A 19,022-nucleotide genomic window follows, 5' to 3' on the forward strand; every position below is an offset into this window, starting at 1 on the left:
AATATTCCATTAGACGACATTTTGTTTATCCGTGCATTAGTTGATGGACGTTTCAAATGTTTATTAACACTCCACTTCTAACGTTCTGTAGTTCTAAACTGTGGCATGCTGTTTTACACAGGCAAAGCACAAGGGAAACGCTCCCTCTGTATGGCCGGGACTCACTTGGGTACCTATAACCCCTCTAGAGGACGCAGTGCCTGTTCTTTGGATGAGAACACTAAGATGGCAAAATAGAGACGTGCTGAAGATCCCACAGTTTACTGGAAAACCAGGGATTTCTTACTCCAGATTCAGAGGCCACTGGGTTAAGAAATGCTGCCATTACGCCAAGCCAGGAACTCGGCGTGGCTACGGTTTCCTGACGCCCCTCCCGGACCGGTGAAAGGAATCTAATCCGCAGGCGCTCAGTCCGGGGCAAATCCGGTCCTCGCTGGCCTCCCACACGTGGCGGCGCTCAGCCAATCAGCACGGGGTGTCCGTAGTCCTGGTAACAGGTTGTTTCTACACTCTGCGAATGTCAGTTCTCTCGCAAAGCTTAGAATACTGTTTTTCAGATATCTCCACACACCCCTGCCAGCAAGCAAGAGGACGCGGGCGCGCATACGGCGCGCGCGCGCACACACACACACACACACACTAGTGCCACGACCATGGATTATTCCTATGAAACGTGCGAGGCTCTGTTCCTGTCGCTGCTTGGTAAGCTCCGAGGAAACAGCATCACCTCCAGGAAACCCTCTGCCCCATGTAGACGCTTGCAAGTGGGATGAGGGCAAGGACTCGGGAAGATAGCTCATTGTGAGGTCTCCCCTCTGGGTGAGGGGTTGCCTGGGAGACGGGGGTGGGTCATGCACAGTTTTCAGATTTCCACGTGCGGACTGGAGGAGCAGCCCAAGTTGCCTTGGCTTGGAACCAGATGCCCAACCCGTGTGCCTGAGAAAGGGATCCAGGCCCTCTGGCTCGCCAGATTTCTCCACCGGACATTAATGTCGGTACTGGGGAAGACCACCAGTCTTCAAACTTTTGGTAATAGCCTGCTGTGGGACAAGTCCTTGGCAAAGCACTGCAACACCAGAGGTGAAGGACAGACAGATAAATGGATAATTACAGAGTAGGGCGTGAATACTGGGTTCAGGGGTGACATCCAGGAGTAAGAGGTCTGCTACATATAGAAGATGGGGAGGAACAGTTCCGAGCTCCTGGAAGAGAGCTTTACATTGGGGCTTAAATTAAGGATATAAGTAGTTCTCCAAACCAAGAGGAGGAGGAAAGGCATTCCAGGCCGAGAGAACGGCATGCACAGACATGGTGTCTTCAGGAAACCGCTACCGGTAGTAGTTTGCATGTTGCTGGAGATGAGAGGCAACAGGGGCCAGAAGGGATGAGATCATGAAAGATCTTTTGAGGCAGGAGATGGAGAAGTCCCCGGGAATGACAGGATTGGATTGGGAGCATCAGCAAATGCAGACTGAATTGGCAGACTCAGAATGTTGGGAGTGGGAGATACTGGGGGTGAGGAAGAGGTGTCAGGCTATAGAGGGGACTGACTGCAGGGACTTGGGGGCTGATCAGATGGGGAACATGTACAGAGCAATAAAAGATAATGATCAGGTTGTTAGGGTGACCAGGTAGGTGGAGGTGCCTTTCACAGACATAGAGAACCAACCAGGAGGACCAGAGAAGGTGGGGACAGGGTCATGGAGACAAGTTCAGTCTTAGTTGGCTGAGTTTGAGATCCTTGTAGGCCATCCAAGTGGAGATGTGTTAGGAGCAACTGTGTAGAAAATTGGAACTAATTCCAAGTTACAAATACTGGTATGGGTGTCCTCAGCACATGGAGGGCCTAGAAACATAAGAGAGGAGGAGACTGAAAGAAAGAAGAGAGCCCAGGTGTAAGCCTGGGAGGCACCAACCTTTAAGGTGGACCAGGGGGGCCCAAGAACAAGAGGCCAGAGAGGTGAGATGGAATTTAGGGAGAGATTTAAAACAGAGCCAAAGGAAAAGGGACTCAGATGGAGCACGTGGGAGGAGTTGGGAAGGCTACAGGGGACGGTGATGCTGAGCTGAGCCTGGAAGGATCAGTACAGAATAATCAAGTGAAGCAGGGGCGAGAGAAGAGCATTCCAAAGGGAAGAAACAGCATGGTTTGTGGGGCGCAGGGAGGGAGGACAGAGGAACCACAGTCAGATACAGTTTAGGGACAAATACAAGGTGAGGCAGAGCGAACAAGAGAAGGAGAAACCAGAGAGGCTGACAGGGCTGGATGGGACAGGTGGGTTCAGGTTAAGGACTTTATTCTGCAGTCCGTTGGCAGCAAAATGAAAGGGTTTTAAACAGGGGAGTTTTGTTTTTAGAAGGAAAATGATGGTGACAGTATTTTTAATAATGATGGTGTATCCCTTCTGAATTTTAGAAACACTCCCATACATGTTATCCATTTGATCTTCATAACAGCATCAGCTAGAGCAGACTTTATATCATTTTAGATATGAAAGAATTGAGATTCAGCAGGATTTGGTGATGGCCTGGAGAATGGCTACGAGCAGAGCGCCGGGGCCAGGCAAACCAGAGTTCAGGTCCCAGCACTGCTACCAATCAACCATGTGACCTTGGGGCTCCCTGGGCCTTAGTGTCCTTATCTATAAAATGGATATAATTCTAGAGCCACCTGTTAGGTCTGTTCATCTGTCATTCATTCATTTACCAAATCCTTACTGAGCTCCCACTGTATGTTGGCACTGTGGAGGTGCGGGGGCTCCAGCAGGGAACGAGAGAGATGAGGTCTCGGTTCACAGTCTACTGAAAACAATAAACGTCAACCAAGTAATTGCTCCAGGGGTTTCAAATACAAATGTCTGCCTGAACCAGGCACTTAATGAATGAACTGAGCTGCATGTGAGACAACATGGAATGGTGGGGACGGTGGCAAGCTGGAGAGGGCATGCCCCAGCCTAAAGTAAAAAAATTTCCTCAAACTGGAAATTTTTAAGCAACATGTCAAACAAAACAGGACCCCAAGCCTCATTCAGCACGAGGGCTGCCAGTTTGCAACCCTTCATTGACACACTTGGCATAAGTGGTCTGAAGGAAAAGTATATTCACAGGTTGTGTTACGCAAAGAGAACACGAGGTTATAACAGAACCTGGGAGCTGGAGTGGTAACATTTAGTCTGAGATCTAGAGGATGAGGAGCGAGGAAGGGATGAGTGCGGAGGGAAGCCTTTCTGGCAGAGCAAGCAGCACGTGCGATATGGACGGGGTGTGGTCATTCGGGGATCATTCAGAGAGAAGAGCAAGGCTCTGGGACACAGTAAAGGAAGTCAGGCAAGTGATGAGGTGGGAAAGGTTGGCAGAGGGGGTCACGGGACTTTATTTTGAGGGCTATCAAGAGTGATGGAAGGGTTTAAAGATAGGTGGGAGGTGAGTATATATATAAAAAATAACGGCACACTTACTATGAACAAAGCAACTCTAAAATGGACGGATTCTAGACATCTCCCCCACTCAGTAAGGTGGATGCCACCATTATCCCCATTTTACACATGAATAAATGGAGACACAGAGAACATAAGGGACTGGCCCAGGATTGTGCAGCCAGCAAGCGGCAGGGCCAGGACCCAGACTGGAGCAGCCTGACTCCAAAGCCTGCGCTCTGAACAGCGCTTTGCCACCTCAGATGATCGGAGCAGATCAAAATGGCATTTTTAAAAGATCACTCATCACCAGTGAGGAGTACTGGGGAAGTGGGAGGCGGGGGTGGGGGGTGATAGGTACAGTGAGAGGAGACTCTGAGGAGATTAAACGAGAGAAAACACATAAAGCCTTCAGCATAGAGTGGGAGGGCCCAGTCTCGTTACATGCCATTACCTTCATCGTCACAGGGGGTAGTGATCACGTCTGGCCTAGAACCCAGGTGCCCAGATACCCAGCCTGCTGCTAAAGCATTTTCCCTTCCTGACTCCTTTCGTCCTTTTGCTGAAAGAAACTCACCATTTAGCCCTCTCCCTGCAAGGGCTCTGCCAGTCTAAGACTTCAGATGACGGTGAAAATGCCAGCGGGGACCCTGTCTTCAATCCCGACCTGGTCATCGCCCACTGCTTCAAGCAGTTCAAGCAGGGCTTCCACCTGCCTCGAAGCCGTCGGAGGATCATCATCTTGCCTCAAAAGGAGGATCCGGAGCCCATCAGGCCCACGCCCCAACCCCAGGCTCCCCCACAGCCCATCCCCAGCTGCAAAGGCCTGGAAGCCGGGGACATCCTAGAGCAGCCAGAGGACACCAGGACCTGGCTGAGCCAGAGGTTGAAGTTTCGGCAGGACCTGGAGTCATTTGGCAACACAGAGAGGTGGCTGCAGAACAAGTCCAGCCTCACACCTTCAGAGGCCAAGATCTTACACAGGATCCACGCGGAGCGTGAGGCCCAGGTGATGGCCCACCTGCCTGCGACCAGACCAACCAAAGTGAGCAGCTCCATTTGCCGGATGAAGACACTGAGGGGGGTAGGGGCAGGGTGGGGACTGTTCACCCCATTTCACAGAGGAGCAAACAGAAGTCCCGAAAGGGAGGTATATTACTTACCTATTGCTGGGTAACAAGTTCCCCAAAATGACCTAAGGCAGCAAGTCTTACTATCTCACTGTTTCTGAGAGTCAGGAATCTGGGAGGTGCTTAGCTGGGTGGCTCTGGCTCAGAGTCTTACATCTTTAAGATGTAAGACTTACATCTTTAAGGCCACAGACATCTAAAGGTTTGACTGGGGCTGTATCAAGGTAAGGGAGTGTTAATTCTAAATATTCCCATTCACCTGGAATTGGAGGAGTAGGAATTGGACAGGTAAAGAAAGAAGGAAAGGTGTTCAGGCAGAAGGCCCAGCAGGAGCAGAGGCTGGGAGGTGAGAGGAGTGGGCAGCTGTGACTGGCTCCAGGCAGGGGCATGTCATTTGGTGCACTGAGAGCCCCGTGGGATTATAATACTGACTCATTTGACAGGAGAGATGTGGGTAAGGAGGAAATTTTAGGTCTCCTGTTGTCCAAACCTCTTGTTTCTGATGGGAAACGGAGGCTCAGAGAAGCAGTCTCCCGGGCGTTCTGGGGCAGAATGCAGCGGTTGCTCTTTGCACTCCATCTTGTTGTCTGTTTAGAGCTGCTTAGCCGCTCTGTCCCATTTCTCTCTAACTCTGGGGAATCACATGCCATTGGCCTGTCTCCCCTAAACTCTCCTCTCTGCCCCACTCTGTTGCCTCTTTTAGAAGAAACGCCTCCGACCCTCCCACCGACTGGTGCCCCAGCTCCGACTGCCCAAGCCCTCCGCCCTGTCAGCTTTGTACTCCTACTTGTACAGCCACAAAATCAAGGTCCTGGAGATATTTAACAAGGCCAACCGGGGCGAGAACCATAGGATGTCCAGGGAGGAGTTCATTATGGCTCTGAGGGGGGTAAGTGCCTCCCGTACTCCCCAAGGCTGGCCTGAGGAGGAGGGTGTCCAGGCATCCTCTGTTGTGGCCCCCATCTGAGGTCCTGGACCAACTGAAAAGGAGGCTCGGGGATCTCAAAGTATCAGCTTTATCACTTGTAAACCCAGATTGAAAAATGTGCCTTAACCTGTGGCCATATCAGACCCCTAAAACCTCCCCTGCACCAGTCTGACCTTGAAAGTCCCTTCCTGGGTGGAACATCTGCAGAACTAACCCTATAACTAGCCAGCTGCCTAGGGAATCACTAACTGTCTTGCCCATCAGACCCCAGAACTGAGCACAGAGATGGCTGGGCCTTCAGTCCTGCCTCTGGTACCTTCTAGAGCTCCATCTGTCACTGGCATATGAATCACATAGAGGTCTTGTGAAAATGCAGCTCAGTACTTCTGTGCGGGGCCCAAAATGCTGCATTCTAACCAGCTCCCATGGTACTGGTCCACGGACCACCCATGGACCACTGGCTATTCTAAATGTAAATTAATTATAAATAAATAAAATAAAAAATCCAGTTCCTTTGTCACACCAGCCACATTTCGAGTCCTCAGTAGTCACATGTGATGAATAGTTCCTTTATTGGACCACACAGATGGAGAACATTTCCATCATTGCAGAAAGTTCTATTGGTCTTGCAAGAGTCTGTTAACTAAGGCCCAGGAGCCAAATCCAGCCTGCTTTTGTCAAGTTTCATTGGAACATAGCCACACTTATTCATTTGTGGGTTGTCATGGCTGCTTTCATGCTACAATGGCAGAGTTGAATAATTATGACAGAGACCATTTACTATTTGGGCCTAAAATATTTACTATTTGGCCCTTTATAGAAAAAGTTTGCTGACCCCTGGTCTGAACGAATTAAGCTTTTATATACTTTGAATATAAGATACCTTGTAAAATAACTCTAGGAAGCTGACTGTCACACCTCTAATGGTTTTAAATCATCACCAGTTTTCACACCATCGTTTTATGACATGTACTTCTCTGAACAACGTATCAAAGCATAAAAACAACAAAAAGATAAATGGTCTTTAATCATCATAACCAAGAAGATAAAACATTAAATCCTTTCACACCTGGAGAGTTCTGATCTTCTTTAAGGAAAGCTCAGTAACAATGACTGCAGTCTAAAGAAGCTGAAGAACAAAATTATATTTCCTTTAAAACTTTTCTTCTTGAATATTCGATATTACCGGCAAGCATTTCGAGTTCTCCTTCAAAGTTTCTCAGTCCTTAAAAGAGTAACAAGTGTCATATTTCTAATCCTATTTTCTTTCAGTTAAGGAAAGCTTATGTGTCCCTCGTGGGTAAGGATGATAGAAATGTGAAATCCCTCTTCATATCCAATATGAGAAAGCTGGCATTAAGATTGGTATGAAGTAGGTGGGAGAGAAAGAAGTAACAGACCCTGCAAAGATGGTGGCATTTCTAGACAGAGTTTTGAAGGAGGGATAGGAGTTTTTCAGGCGTAGAAGGGGAAACATCTGAGTAAAGGCAGAGGGTAAGAAAGTGCAGGATGTACTTAGGGCCCAAGAAAGGGCTCTGAGCTCCTGTGGCAGGGACCTTGGGTGTGAGCTGGGAGTGGCTGTGGATAAAACCAGACTGGGAGGTGGGGCTAGGCTGGCAGGCCTTGGTTGTCCTGGCAGGATGTTTGGATTGGAGCCTGCCCGCCTTGGTGGCTGTTCTTCTCTCCTCAGGTAGGAGTCCCTCTGGGGAACCAGGAAGTAGAGGACATTGTGATTTATCTCAGCTCTCTGGGGAAGGACAATAGCATCACCATGGATATCCTGGCCAGCACCTACAAGCAATGGTTTTTGGCCCAGCAGAAAAGGGTGCTACCAACTACAAGAGAGTGTACGTATGTATGCCCACCCCGCTGCCTCCACTTCCCCATCCTCAGAGCAAGTGTGGAGAGGCAGCCTTGGCTCGCTTCCTGAGTGTGTTCTCCAACTTTGGCTTACTGTAGGTGGGCCAAGCCTCTGGAATTTCCAGGCCCAGAGATTAATAAGGAGTAGATATTCTCTTGAGTACCCAGCTATTGTGTCCATTCAAAGATGGATGAGGCCTAGCTCTTATCCTTAAAGGAGGATTCTCAAAGGGTGGTTTCAGCCCACCAAAGCCCACCTAATAAGCTGAGCACTGGCCCAAATGCCAAGCCTTTCCATTTGTATGTGAGTTCAAGGCCTTCTTACGATTACTCTATACCTTACTGATGAAAAAATTAACTGAAATTCAGAAACCAGGATTAGCATATGTTTAGAGTTTCCTGAAAAGTCTACTTTGGTGTTCTCCTATCAGGGGCATTAGCAGGGCTGCTGTGAACAGTTGTACAGGTTGTGCAAAGGTCAAGTTCCATTTGCTAAGCCATGTGCTTCGGGAGCCACATATGTCCAGATGAAGCACAGAGACAAATTAGAAATGTGCTAGCCATAGCTCTGGATCTGAATTTACTCTTCAATACAAGGGTGCATCATGCTTCTTTATAGTTTAGTTGTTGTAAAAAAAAAAAAAAAAAAAAGTATTGAGCAACTGCAGATAAAATTAAAGCCCTCCTTTAACTACCACCCACCATTCCAAAGCCCTCTCCAAATGCAACCACATCTTCCTTTTTCTAAATGAAGCAAATCTTGCTTTGCTTGGCAGGAATTTAAGTTCCGGCATACTTGGGGGTGAGGCACTCCTCGTCCTCCCTGGGGTCCTGTAAGAACCCTCGGAGGGTAGTGGAAGGGGTTCCTCACATAGGCAAAGATCGGGGGCGTGGCCTCTGGAGTTCCCATCACACCGAGCTGGGTGCTCAGTGGCTTTTAAAAGGAGGCAGCAGGCAGCTCCCTTAGGGCATCCATTCCTCAGTCCCCCCAGCTTCACTCACAGCCGCAGGCAAATTTCCGACCTTGGTCTCCACAAGCCGGGGCAGAGGCGGCCTCACCCCCAGGCAGGGTCTCCAGGGGGCCCGAGCGCCCCCACAGTGTCCGCCTGCATGTCACCACCCCCACAGTAGTAATCTCCCGCAGGACCAGCACATCCTCAGGGTAGCCTTTTTGGGGGCGTTTTTGGGGCCCTTTCATTGTGAGTTACCAAAGTTCATCGTGATCCGTGTAGTTGGCTGCAAGTCATTTCGGGAATGACCACAGTGCACTGCGATGCTTATTTGCAGCAAAGGTATTTGGGGCCTATTGTTTCCCAATAAACAGACTTGAAGCCAAGCAAAGATGTTTGTTTGACCAGTGCTATCTCAGCATCATCGCCGAGTTCGTTTTCCCCGGAGAGCCACAGTGGGTAGGGTAGGTGGACTCAGGGGTCTCTTACTTTGCCTAAAGGGGCAGCAGCATCAATAGTCTGGGCAACCAGATCACAAGAGAGAAAGCGGGAGCATTTGGGGGCGCCCTCTGGGTGCTGGGTAGCTTTACCCACAGCATTAGCTCAGTTTATCCTTGAAGTCTCCGGACGTCAGGGCTGCTAGTCGTGCTTTTCCATGAGGAAGCTGAAGCTCAGAGAGGATGACCACTTATTCACTCTCTCCAAACTACGGCTGGGCACCTTCTCAGACCCTCCTTCCTTTGTCTCTTCCCTCCAAAACCAGAAGGTAGAAGGGCCTGGATTTCATTTCAGCCAGGGACAATGGAGGCCTGCACCAAGGCAGGGGCAATAGGATGATCTCATTCATTCGGATCTTTGTTGAACACCTACTATGTGCTAGGCACTTCTAGAAACTGGGAACTGGAAACACAGCAGTAAAAAAGCCAACACCCTTGTCTCCAATGAGTTTCCATGGAAAACATTAAGCAAGATGATGTCCAGTAGTGATTAATGCTTTGAAAACAATAGGACAGAGTGAGGAGGAGGGCTGGTCAGGGAGGCCTCTCTGGAAATCATCCATTGGAGCTGCCACTTGAGTGACTGATGAGAAGCCAGTCTGGGGAAGGACATTCTAGGCAGATGGGACTGCAAAGGCCAAGGTCCTGAGGCAGGAAAGTCTTCAGGGGACAGAAACAAATTAGGGTGGCTGGGTGGAGTGAGTGAGGAGTGAGCAGTAGGAGGTGGGTCAGGTGGACGGTCGGCTGAAACCAGATCCCGCAGGGCCTTGTAGACTAGAGAGAGGATTATGGATTTTTGTCTAAATGCTGTGGGAAGCCAGGAGAGAGTTCTAACCAGGGGGATGAGGTGATCTGGCTTTATACTATTTAAAGGTTCTATGTGCTGTTGGGTGGAAACAGGATGCTAGAGGATGAGAACGGCAACAGGAGGGCTGGGGCCACGTGGCTGGTGAGCAGGAGTGGCCTGCACTAGGGGGGCGAGAATGGAGACGGAGCAAAGGGGCACCTTCCAGGTACGTCTCAGATGGCACTGACCAGACACATGCGAAGGGAGCAGAGGGGTGGCTCAGTGCCTGCTTGGTGACATTGGTTAAACACTTGACAGATTCTGTGGCTGGGCACCCTCTCAGTCCCTCCTTTGTCTCTTTCCTCCAACCCTAGATTATAGATCTCCCAAGCACAGAGTTTCCTCACAGCATCCATCCAAGAAGCAGTTGGTGAATTTAACCCCACAGCCTCCCAAGATGGACCTGCTCACCGTGCCTGTGGTTGACACCCAGGAGGCAAGACCCATGACCCTGGAGGAGATGGAGGACATCGGCAAGCGGTACCGAGAAAGAAAGCGGCAGTGCAAGGTACCCTCACTAACGGGGAGGGCTTGGGGCACATCCGCTGCACCTGTACCACCTTCTAGCTGAGTGAACTCTTGGGAGTGGGCTGTCTACCTCTCTGTTCCCTCATCTATGTAATAAGAACAATACCTACCTCACAAGATTTCTGTGAAGATAAATGAGATAATGTTTCTGGAAGTATCCGGTTCCCCTCCTCCCATTCTTTAATTATGACTTTGCATCCTGAGACCAGGGCTGGTCTCCTTCACAGTGGGAACCGAAGAGCCTGGCACAGGGCATGGCACTGAGTAGGCACTCCAGAAATACATGACCAGTAAAGGAGGGAAGAACTGATTGCCTGAATGAATTCATCTAATAAATATTTACCGAGAGCCTGTGATGTACCAGGCAGTCTTATAGGTGCTGCCAACAACAAAACAGCCCCTACCCTCAAGAAGCTGCCAGTCCAGAGAGTCCAGTCAGGGAGGCAGACTATTTTAATATAATACTATATATAAATACATATTGTTGTTATAAATATAATAAAATGTTAGGTGTTGGTAAGTGCTATACCAACTAAGATCTGATTCAGTTGCATGACAAGAAAACCCAAAATGTTAGAGCAGCGAGCAGCAAATTTCTAATAAATGTTTTAGGCTTTTGGGGCCCTATCCTTTCTGTTGCAACTAGTTGGCTCTTGTGCTCCAAGCACAAGAGCAGCCACAGACAATACGTGAACACATGAGTGCAGCCGTGTTTCAATAAAACTTTATTTATGAAAACAGGTGGTGGGCCAGATTTGGCCTATGAGCTGTACTTTGCCGATTCTGGCATTAGAAGCTTTAAAAAGATAGATTCTTCTTCCCTCGTACATAAATAAATAAGAAGGCCAAAAGTGGCTACACACTCCCCAAGCCTCTTCTATTCCTCACTCTGCCATCTGTATCATGTGGCTTCCACCTCAAGTCACAGATAGCTGTACCTAATTTAAATTCCCGTGCCTCCAAACCCTCGAATGTCACGTTTCAGTAGGACGCCTCTGGGGCATCTGCACTGTACGCTACTGTATATATCACACAATCACGTGTGCACATCCCTGTACAGGGCTGTGTACACAGAACTGCATGTGCTGACCATTCAACGGCTCTTCAGCACTTGACAATGTGATTTCTCTCCTGCGTCACTGACTTCAGAACCTGAACTTGGGTTCCACCATGCATTCTTTGCCATTGCCCCTCCTGGGGGGCCTCGTGGGGAGAGGGAGCTTTTCAGCCTTCAGGCCAGGAGGGAAGAGGCAAGGCGAAGGGCAGTGTGTGCCAATGGCAGTTCTCTTTGCAGCTCACCGTCTCCTCCATCCAGTACACAGAGCAGTGCCGCCTGGTGCGCAGCGGGAACCAGCACTTCGACGAGCACTGCCTCCCGTCCACCGTCAGCGGGGAGATGAATGAGCTCATCAACACGTTCCGCAGGGACACCTTTCTGGTCTACCTGCAGTGCCAGAAGCTCTGTGATGACTATGGCCTCCCGCTGACGGAGGACATCCTCGTGAAAGGTAAGGGCCTTGGTGGCTGGTCCCGGGAACGTGCCTCGCGTGTCCGCCTGAGGTTTGTCCTTCCACAGCCGACAGGCACCCAGCCAAGTCGCTGTGGCCTGGGGTGGGGACATTGGGAAGAAGGAGGGGGAAGAAAGGATGAACAGCTCAGCCTGTACTGCTGCTCAGTGGGATTTCTAGAATCCCGGAGGTCCACAATTTCCACAGGCCTGGAGGTCTGGGTTCCTCAACTGAGCTTGATGAACTAGCTTTCTCGTACAGGAAGCTCCTTTGGGGAAGGGAGCCCTGAAGTGGAGCATAATCCCAGTTTCAAAGAGGGATTTCAAAGAGGGAAACTGGAACAATCCCAGTTTCAAAGAGGGAGATTTGATAGAAGTGACAAACTCAACGCTGTGTTGGGCATTTCCAAAACCAGTTCCCAGGCCCGTATTTTGGTTATTCTGCAACACAGAGGTAGGAGTACACCAGGAGTCAGGCTCTGCTGAGGCCCTTTGCTCTTTGATCAGACCGCAGGACTCAACGTTGCGATTTCCCTACTGTTTATACCCTCTGCTTGAGGGAAGAATTTTTATATATCCAAGCAGACCGGAGCCTGGGTCTCTGGGTAGAGTGTGTGCTTCTGACAGGTGGGAACAGGGAGTGCCCCCATATCCCCCTGATGACGGCAGAGCAATACTGGCACCCCAAATTTATTAATTTATCAATTTAATGGGCAGGTCCCTCTCTATGCTTTAAAAACATGAACAGCGAGCTGCATGAGGGCAGAGGTTTTCCCATAGGAACTTGACAGGAACTGTGGCCACACTGGGAAATGAGGCTTTCTGAGAAAGAACACACAGAGAGTGGTGTGACTTACCCGAGAATAAGACTTAACAGTCACAATTGATTATTTCCATCTTTTTCCCAAGAGGGAGGGAAACAAATGCTAAATGTGCAGGGCCTTCGGCCTTTATTAGAGCCGCCACAACGAAATACCACCGACTGCGTGGCTTCACCAACAGAAACGTATCTCCTCACAGTTCTGGAGGCTGGAAGTCCAAGGTCAAGGTGCCAGGGCGTTGGTTTCCTCTGAGGACTCAGTCCTGTGTTTACAGATGGCTGCCCTCTTGCTGCCTCTTCACAGGTCTTCTCTCTGTGCACGCATACCCCCGTGTTTCTCTGTGTGTCCAAATTTCCTCTTATAAGGACGCCCGTCAGATGGGATTCGGGTTCACCCTAACAACCTCATTTCAGCTTCATCACCTCTTGAAAGGCCCTATCTCCAAATACAAATTCTGAGGTCCTGGGGGTTAGGGCTTCAACGTGCGACAATTTTGAGGGGATGCAATTTAGGCCCTAACAGGCCTATACCTGGGGACATGGCCAAGGGCCTTTAGGAACACAGGAAAACCGACCTAAATGGTCACTGTCTCCTGCACGTGCTGCACTCCGTCGCGTGGGCAGCCCGCCTGGGGTGAGAGGGCTGAGACAGGAGATCCTGCAGCTCTGGGCACTGACTTTTCACCAAATCATCCTTCCTTCCTGCTTCCTCAGGCAGCCTCGTCTTCCCTGATCATTGACATCCCCTCCTCTTAGTGTTGGAGCCACAGCTGTCTGTCTTCTGAAATGTGGGCAGGCTTGCCACGCACCCTGGACTGCTCCTGTGGGTCAGGTCTTTCCTCTGCATGTGCTTCCTTTGTCCCCTCCAGAACATGGAGCCACAACTGATTCTCTCCACTGTTGGCTTTTGCCAGCTCCCTGGGCCTGGGAGCTTCCCCTGTCTGCGGGATCTCAAATTCATGGGCATACAGGAGTGTGCATGGGTGGGCTTCCTTTTGCTTCTAACTGGTCTAGATGGAAAAAACTAGTCCATTTCTGACCTCTGTCCTGGCCACTGTCTACTGGTTGTCTTTATGACAGAGGCCTGCTCTCTGCTGTGGACAAAGAAGCACAAACATGGGGACATGGGGACTTCCAGGTCTGTTCTAGACTAGAGCTTGGTGGGCTCAGACTCAGGCCTCAAGCTCACGGCCAAGATTTCTAGAACAGAGGCATTTACCCTCTCCCCAGGGAATATAGCTTTATTGTTTTTCTCCCCCCAGTTTTATAGACAATACTTGCTCACTTAAATTTTTTGAAAACAAAAATAACCTCCCCCCAGCCTGAGTTGACCACCATTAACATTTTGGTGACTGTCCTTTCATGAGCCTTTTTCTTTTCCACTTACACAATCATTTATGTAAGTCATTTTTTAAAAGTCATGTATATATACATATATTTTTTAAATGTAGTTTTAAAAAATCCTATATATCTTTTAAAATGTTGATGCTGCATATCCCCTTCTCTCTACTCCCCTCACCTGCACAATCCCAGCCCTACCTCTAAATAAACAACATTAAGAATGTAACTTTCCACCACTTTTTCTAGAACTCTCCGTGTGTTAACAAGCACTGCTCCACAGTTGCAAGAAGATGGAGACCCTGGGCCGGTGTTTTTTATTTTCTGTACTTCTTACAAAAGTATCTTAAGGTTACCTGGGAGACTAATTCTAGGCAAGGAGAAAACTGCCATCACTACCAGGTCTAAGTTAACCTAATGAAATCTTGGGTGAATCTTCCCCTCCTCCTCCTGGGACCCCTGACCAGGAGGAGTGGGGTGTGTGGGCCCTCATGCTCTGTAGTAATTGCACCCAGCCCCCCAAGCCATTGCTGACCTGATTATAAACAAGCTCCCTTGTCTGTAGTTAACAGTATTGTACCAACTCCATTTCCTGATTGTGCACTACAGTTACAGGCATACCTTGGAGATATTGTGGGTTCAGTTCCAGACCAGCATGAGTTGTAATCTTTTTACTGGTGGAGCGTTTTGCCTTCCATTTGTAAAAAATGCACCACCTGTGAAGCGTAAGACAGCAAAGTGCAATAAAACGATGTATGCCTACATATGCATTGTGACCCTTAGGGGAAGCTGGGGGAAGGGTCTAAGGGATCCTCTGCACTATTTTTGCAACTTGCTGTGAATCTACATTTAAAAATTGTAATAGTTTTAAAATGTATACAAGAAAAAAATATATACAAGAAAAAAATATTTTTAAACAAAAATGTGAATATATTTTTTAAAAAGCCCTCTGCCCCAAAGGCTCAAGGCAGGGAGGGGTCTTGGGCTGACAGGCCACGTTTCTCTTGCTGCTTGCAGCCCTGCTGTACCCGGGGGACAAGATCATTTTCCAGAAGGACGAGGTGCGCCCGATCCGGCAGCCAGGAGGTTACTACTCGGACTTCAGTCCAACTCTAGTCCTGCCCAGTTCCCAGGACTTCAAAGAGCTGGTGGCTAAGAAGACTGACAAGCTGAGTGTCAGGTCCCCTTCCCCCTTCCGTTTGCCTCCTGCCCTACTGCTGTTACACTGGGGGTATCCCATTGTACCAGTGTCTCTGACCAAACCCAGCATGTCCAACTGGGTCACCATGGCCTGGCCAGTCCCCAGTGTCACCCTTGGCACATGTCACAGGGCCACAGCCTCCTTGCCTCATTCCCACACAGCTACCCTCCTGACCACATTCTACGTGATCTCAGGCTCTCTGGGAAAGATTATAAAGAGGGCCTTCTTAAAGAATCGGGAGGCCCCTTCACCAATCATGGGCTGGGTGTCAGGGGCCCTGCAGAGGACAGCGGTGGCAGCCTCTTCCTCTGCCCTGCCTTCTCTGGCAAGAAGGGGGCTTGCAGCCCCTGGGAGGAGAAAAGAACTCTGCACTGGGTACTGTCCGTGACCCTCAGGTCAACCTGAGTCCTCTCTAAGAAAATGTCCTTCTTTGGAAAGAGTTACAACAGGGACAGGCAATGAGCCATGGGCGACTGTGGATTGGAGAACAAGAGGCATCCTGCAGAGGATGGGGCCAGCGTGGGAGAAGGGGACAGCTAAGTGGATACTATGAAAGGGGAGCAGTCCAGGACCTGCCCCGACTCTGGATCCCTGCTAGCTGCCCACTGGGTTGGTATGGCCAGAATGGCTGGGGTGGGATGCAGCAGAGCTAAGTAGGAATCAGACAGGCTACAGATTAAATGGGTAAGTTACTCCATTCTCTGAGCCTCAGTATCTTCATCTATAAGATGGACATAACAACTCCTACCATACATGAAGAAATGCATGTAAACTCCTTAGCACAATGTTTGGCAGATAGTTGGCACTCAAGCAATGATTGTTGTTGTTTGACTCTGCCCCATCAGGATGTTCCCAAGTGCAGGAGTGGCCTAGGCCTGCAGGTGGGAAGAGCTAAGCATGAGCCAGGCAGGGTGGCCTAGGGGCCCTTTCTGATCACTTAATGACCGCCTTTCAGCCCCTGAGTAGCTGGCACCATTCCTGAACCATCAACCTAGGAAGCGGGCCTGAACCTGAGAAAGGGATTTTTGTCCATGCTTACTTAGGTAGGACACAGGTATAAAGGATAAAGAGAGGTCACCTAGGACAGGGATGGACATTGGTTTCATCTTACTACTTAGACTGTGTTGTGAAAGATTCTGAGGTCAGATGCAGGCTTACTGGGAAAGAGTGCTGTGGTTGATTAGTGATGTCTGCCAGGCCCAAAGTTTGGGGAGTTAGTTTTCACCATCCTTATCTCCAAGGCTATATTCAACCTGCCAGGGAAAGTGGGAGCCACGGGCCCCAAAATGATTCAGATTATTGAGCACCTCTCCTAACTACTCTGAGAGCTCTCTGTTCTAGGAAATGAGAAACCTGAGGCTCTGAAAGGGGAACTGACTTGTCCATAGTCACCCAGCCAGCCAAGTTATGAGCCCAGGTCTGGCTGACCCAAGCCCACCGCATGTTCCGCTGGAGCACGGGGTGGCGGGGTGGGGGAGACAGAGACATGGCCCCACCCCAGGTGGAAGAAATTCTCCTTTCAAAGCTCTGGTTTGGACTCAGAGATGCGCCCACCCCCGTGGCCCCCAACCTACTCCCTGAGGCTGCGTTAACCTGGATTTCCCCTCTCCTGACAATACAACTCTCTCTTATCCACTAGGAAACTGCCAAAGAAAATCAAGAAAATACACTTTAAGGAGTTTGAGGAATTCACCAGGTCTGTAGCAATCATCTAACTCTGGAAGGGGGTTGGGTGGGAGAAGGGCTAGCCTCACTTTGGAGGAGGTGCCTGGGACTCTGCACGTTCCGTGCCGCTCCTAGCACAGCATCTGGGGCTCAGTGCCCAGGAGCTGAGAGGCAGTAAAACAACTTAGAGTGCCAGGCAGACACTGTTTTCTATGTGTTGACTCATTTAAATCCTGTTAACTACCCTACGGCGTTTCTCTTCACATACCCAATTTACAGAAGAAAAAACTGAGGCACAGAAAAGTTAATGATGTTGCTTCAAGTCACACATCTATGAAAGTGGCGGAGCAGGGATTTGAATCAAGTTATGCTGGCTCCACAAGCTGTACTCTGAACACCACATTAAAATACCTCTGGAGAACAGATGGTGTACACTTAAGAGTTTGGGTTTTAGAGGCAGCCGATTGGGAGTCAAGCCTGCCCTCTGCCACTTGGTCACTGTGTAACCTTGGGGACATGGTAACAGAACCTACCATGTGGAACTGTAGTGAAGTCTGAGATACTGAAGCCCTTAGCACAATGCTTCCTCTATGATGGTCACGGTTGCTTTGCTCTGCTGAGGAGCGCCAGCCCTGGCCTGTCCTCCATGGTAATTTCCTCTGTGTCTTCTCATTTTCCAGGAAGCTGAAGGTGATGAGGCCCAGTCGTCGGCAGCGAACCCACCCCAGTTTCTTCTGGCCGGGTCACCTCCTGGACAAGCTGCGCCTCTACCTGCCCACTGTGGCTGTGGATCGGAGCCTGGCACTCTTCAGTTGTGTCCAACACCAGCCCCATGCCTACTCGGCTACCTACCACCCCACCCGCGGGTGGCCCATTAGGAACACGAACGACGTGACCTGTGCCCATTACCGTGCTCCTAAAGTCTACTACATCTACTAGAGTGGCCTAGATATTGTCAGAGCCAGCCATGCTGGAGCTGGGGGCCAGTGCAGCCAGCCGCCCAGAGCCACAGACACGGGGAGTGTCAAAGAGCCAGACGAAAGGAATCGTTTCAGGGGGAGGGCCTAGCGCCAGCTTTCTGAAGAGCAAAACTGCCTAGGGTCTCAGAGGCAGATGTGTCCAGAGAAAGAGGTGCGGTTTTTGAGTGTTTCCCTGCCCTTTTGAAATAAACCAGGTTGGAGTTTTTCTCACGACACCTATGATCCAGCTGATGTGACTTCTTGCTCGGAAGCTGTGGCCAGAAGGTTGTTTGGAAAGCTGGGGTCCTGAGCCTAAGGGATTACACCAGGCACATTCCCTGGGATCTCATTGCTCATGGGGAAGCAGCAGGCACTGTGCCCTCCTCTGTGAAACATATCCCTCATCCCCCCCACACTGGGCCATTGGGATCACGACTTCCAAATCTCTTGGGTCTTTTTGCAATTGGAAGCACGCTCTTGGTTCATAAGCCCTTTGCCTGATTAACCTCTCTGACCCTGTCAAGACCTTTTCTTTCGTGATCCGTCTCAGGTGGGCAGCTATTAACACAGCGCTCCCACGCTCGCATCCGACTCCCCACAGCCCGCACAATAAGCAGGATTCACGAGGTGTGGTGCAGACGCCATGGCATTCTAGTCTCACCTCCACTTCTTGCCAGCTGTGTGACCTGGGACAAGACATTTCACATTTCAGTTCTCTGGTCTCCTCAAACTCCCCTTCCGTTACACAGTCAAAATCTCCGGAAGGAGTTGTCAACACTCTTCTCACTTCTCATTCAGTTAACAACACAGATCCAGTTTAGCTTCTGTCTTCCTCTGACCCCTGGAATCACTCCTATCAAGATCACTGATGACATCAGTATGGCGGCATCCAGGGGCAATTTTTTTCCTCTTGAAATGTGATTTTCGCACTAATCTTAAAAGCAAAAGCTAAACAAAACACACCAAGAACAACAATGAAAAACTAGGCAGTGTTGCCTAATGGTTAGAAGTGTGGATTCTGGAGTCAAATCTCCAAACTTCACTTTCTACATATGTAAAATGAGGAAAAATAAGAGACCTACCTCAGAATTGTGGGAGGAAAGTAAATCCCATTGAACGAGAGCTGCTTTATGTAGTCTCATTGCTATTTATAAATTCACGGGCGGGAGTAGGAAGCCTCTGTTTTGTTTCCTTCTGGCCACTAAGAGGCGCGCTTTGGAGCAGAAGAAACGCCGGCGGAAATAATCTAAAAGCTGACGGAGGAGCGGCTTCAACTTCTGGCGGAAGTGGCTGCGCCCCCACCAGGCTTTAGAAGCTCAGAAATAATTGCGAATATTCTACGTTATCCCAAAACAGGTGTGAATGTTTTTCAGTTC

The 19,022-nt window shown here is 49.6% G+C and overlaps 1 protein-coding gene and 1 long non-coding RNA gene across 3 annotated transcripts; one reads left to right on the plus strand and one right to left on the minus strand.

Annotated features, from left to right (window-relative positions):
- Positions 1-511: 511 nt before the first annotated feature.
- On the plus strand, positions 512-18,321 carry EFCAB12 (EF-hand calcium binding domain 12). 2 transcript variants are annotated; one of them, XM_033132625.1, is made up of 9 exons: positions 512-702; positions 4,001-4,461; positions 5,250-5,435; positions 7,165-7,321; positions 9,943-10,136; positions 11,451-11,664; positions 14,839-14,989; positions 16,662-16,718; positions 17,368-18,321. In XM_033132625.1, the coding sequence occupies exons 1-9, from the start codon at positions 654-656 to the stop codon at positions 17,624-17,626; spliced, it is 1,728 nt and encodes a 575-aa protein (XP_032988516.1). In that variant the 5' UTR covers positions 512-653; the 3' UTR covers positions 17,627-18,321. The 2 variants fall into 2 exon arrangements, with proteins under 2 accessions (XP_032988516.1, XP_032988517.1); XM_033132626.1 differs by having other exon boundaries at positions 4,016-4,461.
- Positions 11,633-18,941, minus strand: LOC117036980 (uncharacterized). The gene is made up of 3 exons (XR_004425462.1): positions 18,729-18,941; positions 14,443-14,537; positions 11,633-11,762 (listed from the first exon to the last, which is right to left on the minus strand). It is a non-coding gene; the product is annotated as an uncharacterized LOC117036980 (long non-coding RNA).
- Between the last annotated feature and the right edge of the window lie 81 nt (positions 18,942-19,022).

Source organism: Rhinolophus ferrumequinum, chromosome 17, assembly GCF_004115265.2.
Source record: "Rhinolophus ferrumequinum isolate MPI-CBG mRhiFer1 chromosome 17, mRhiFer1_v1.p, whole genome shotgun sequence".
Lineage (NCBI taxonomy): Eukaryota > Metazoa > Chordata > Mammalia > Chiroptera > Rhinolophidae > Rhinolophus > Rhinolophus ferrumequinum.

Coding starts and splice junctions, on each gene's coding strand:
- EFCAB12 (XM_033132625.1), top strand. CDS start 654: ATGGATTATTCCTATGAAACGTGCGAGGCTCTGTTCCTGTCGCTGCTT. Junction 11,665..14,838: donor GGAGGACATCCTCGTGAAAG/GTAAGGGCCTTG, acceptor TGCTGCTTGCAG/CCCTGCTGTACCCGGGGGAC. Junction 16,719..17,367: donor GAGTTTGAGGAATTCACCAG/GTCTGTAGCAAT, acceptor CTCATTTTCCAG/GAAGCTGAAGGTGATGAGGC.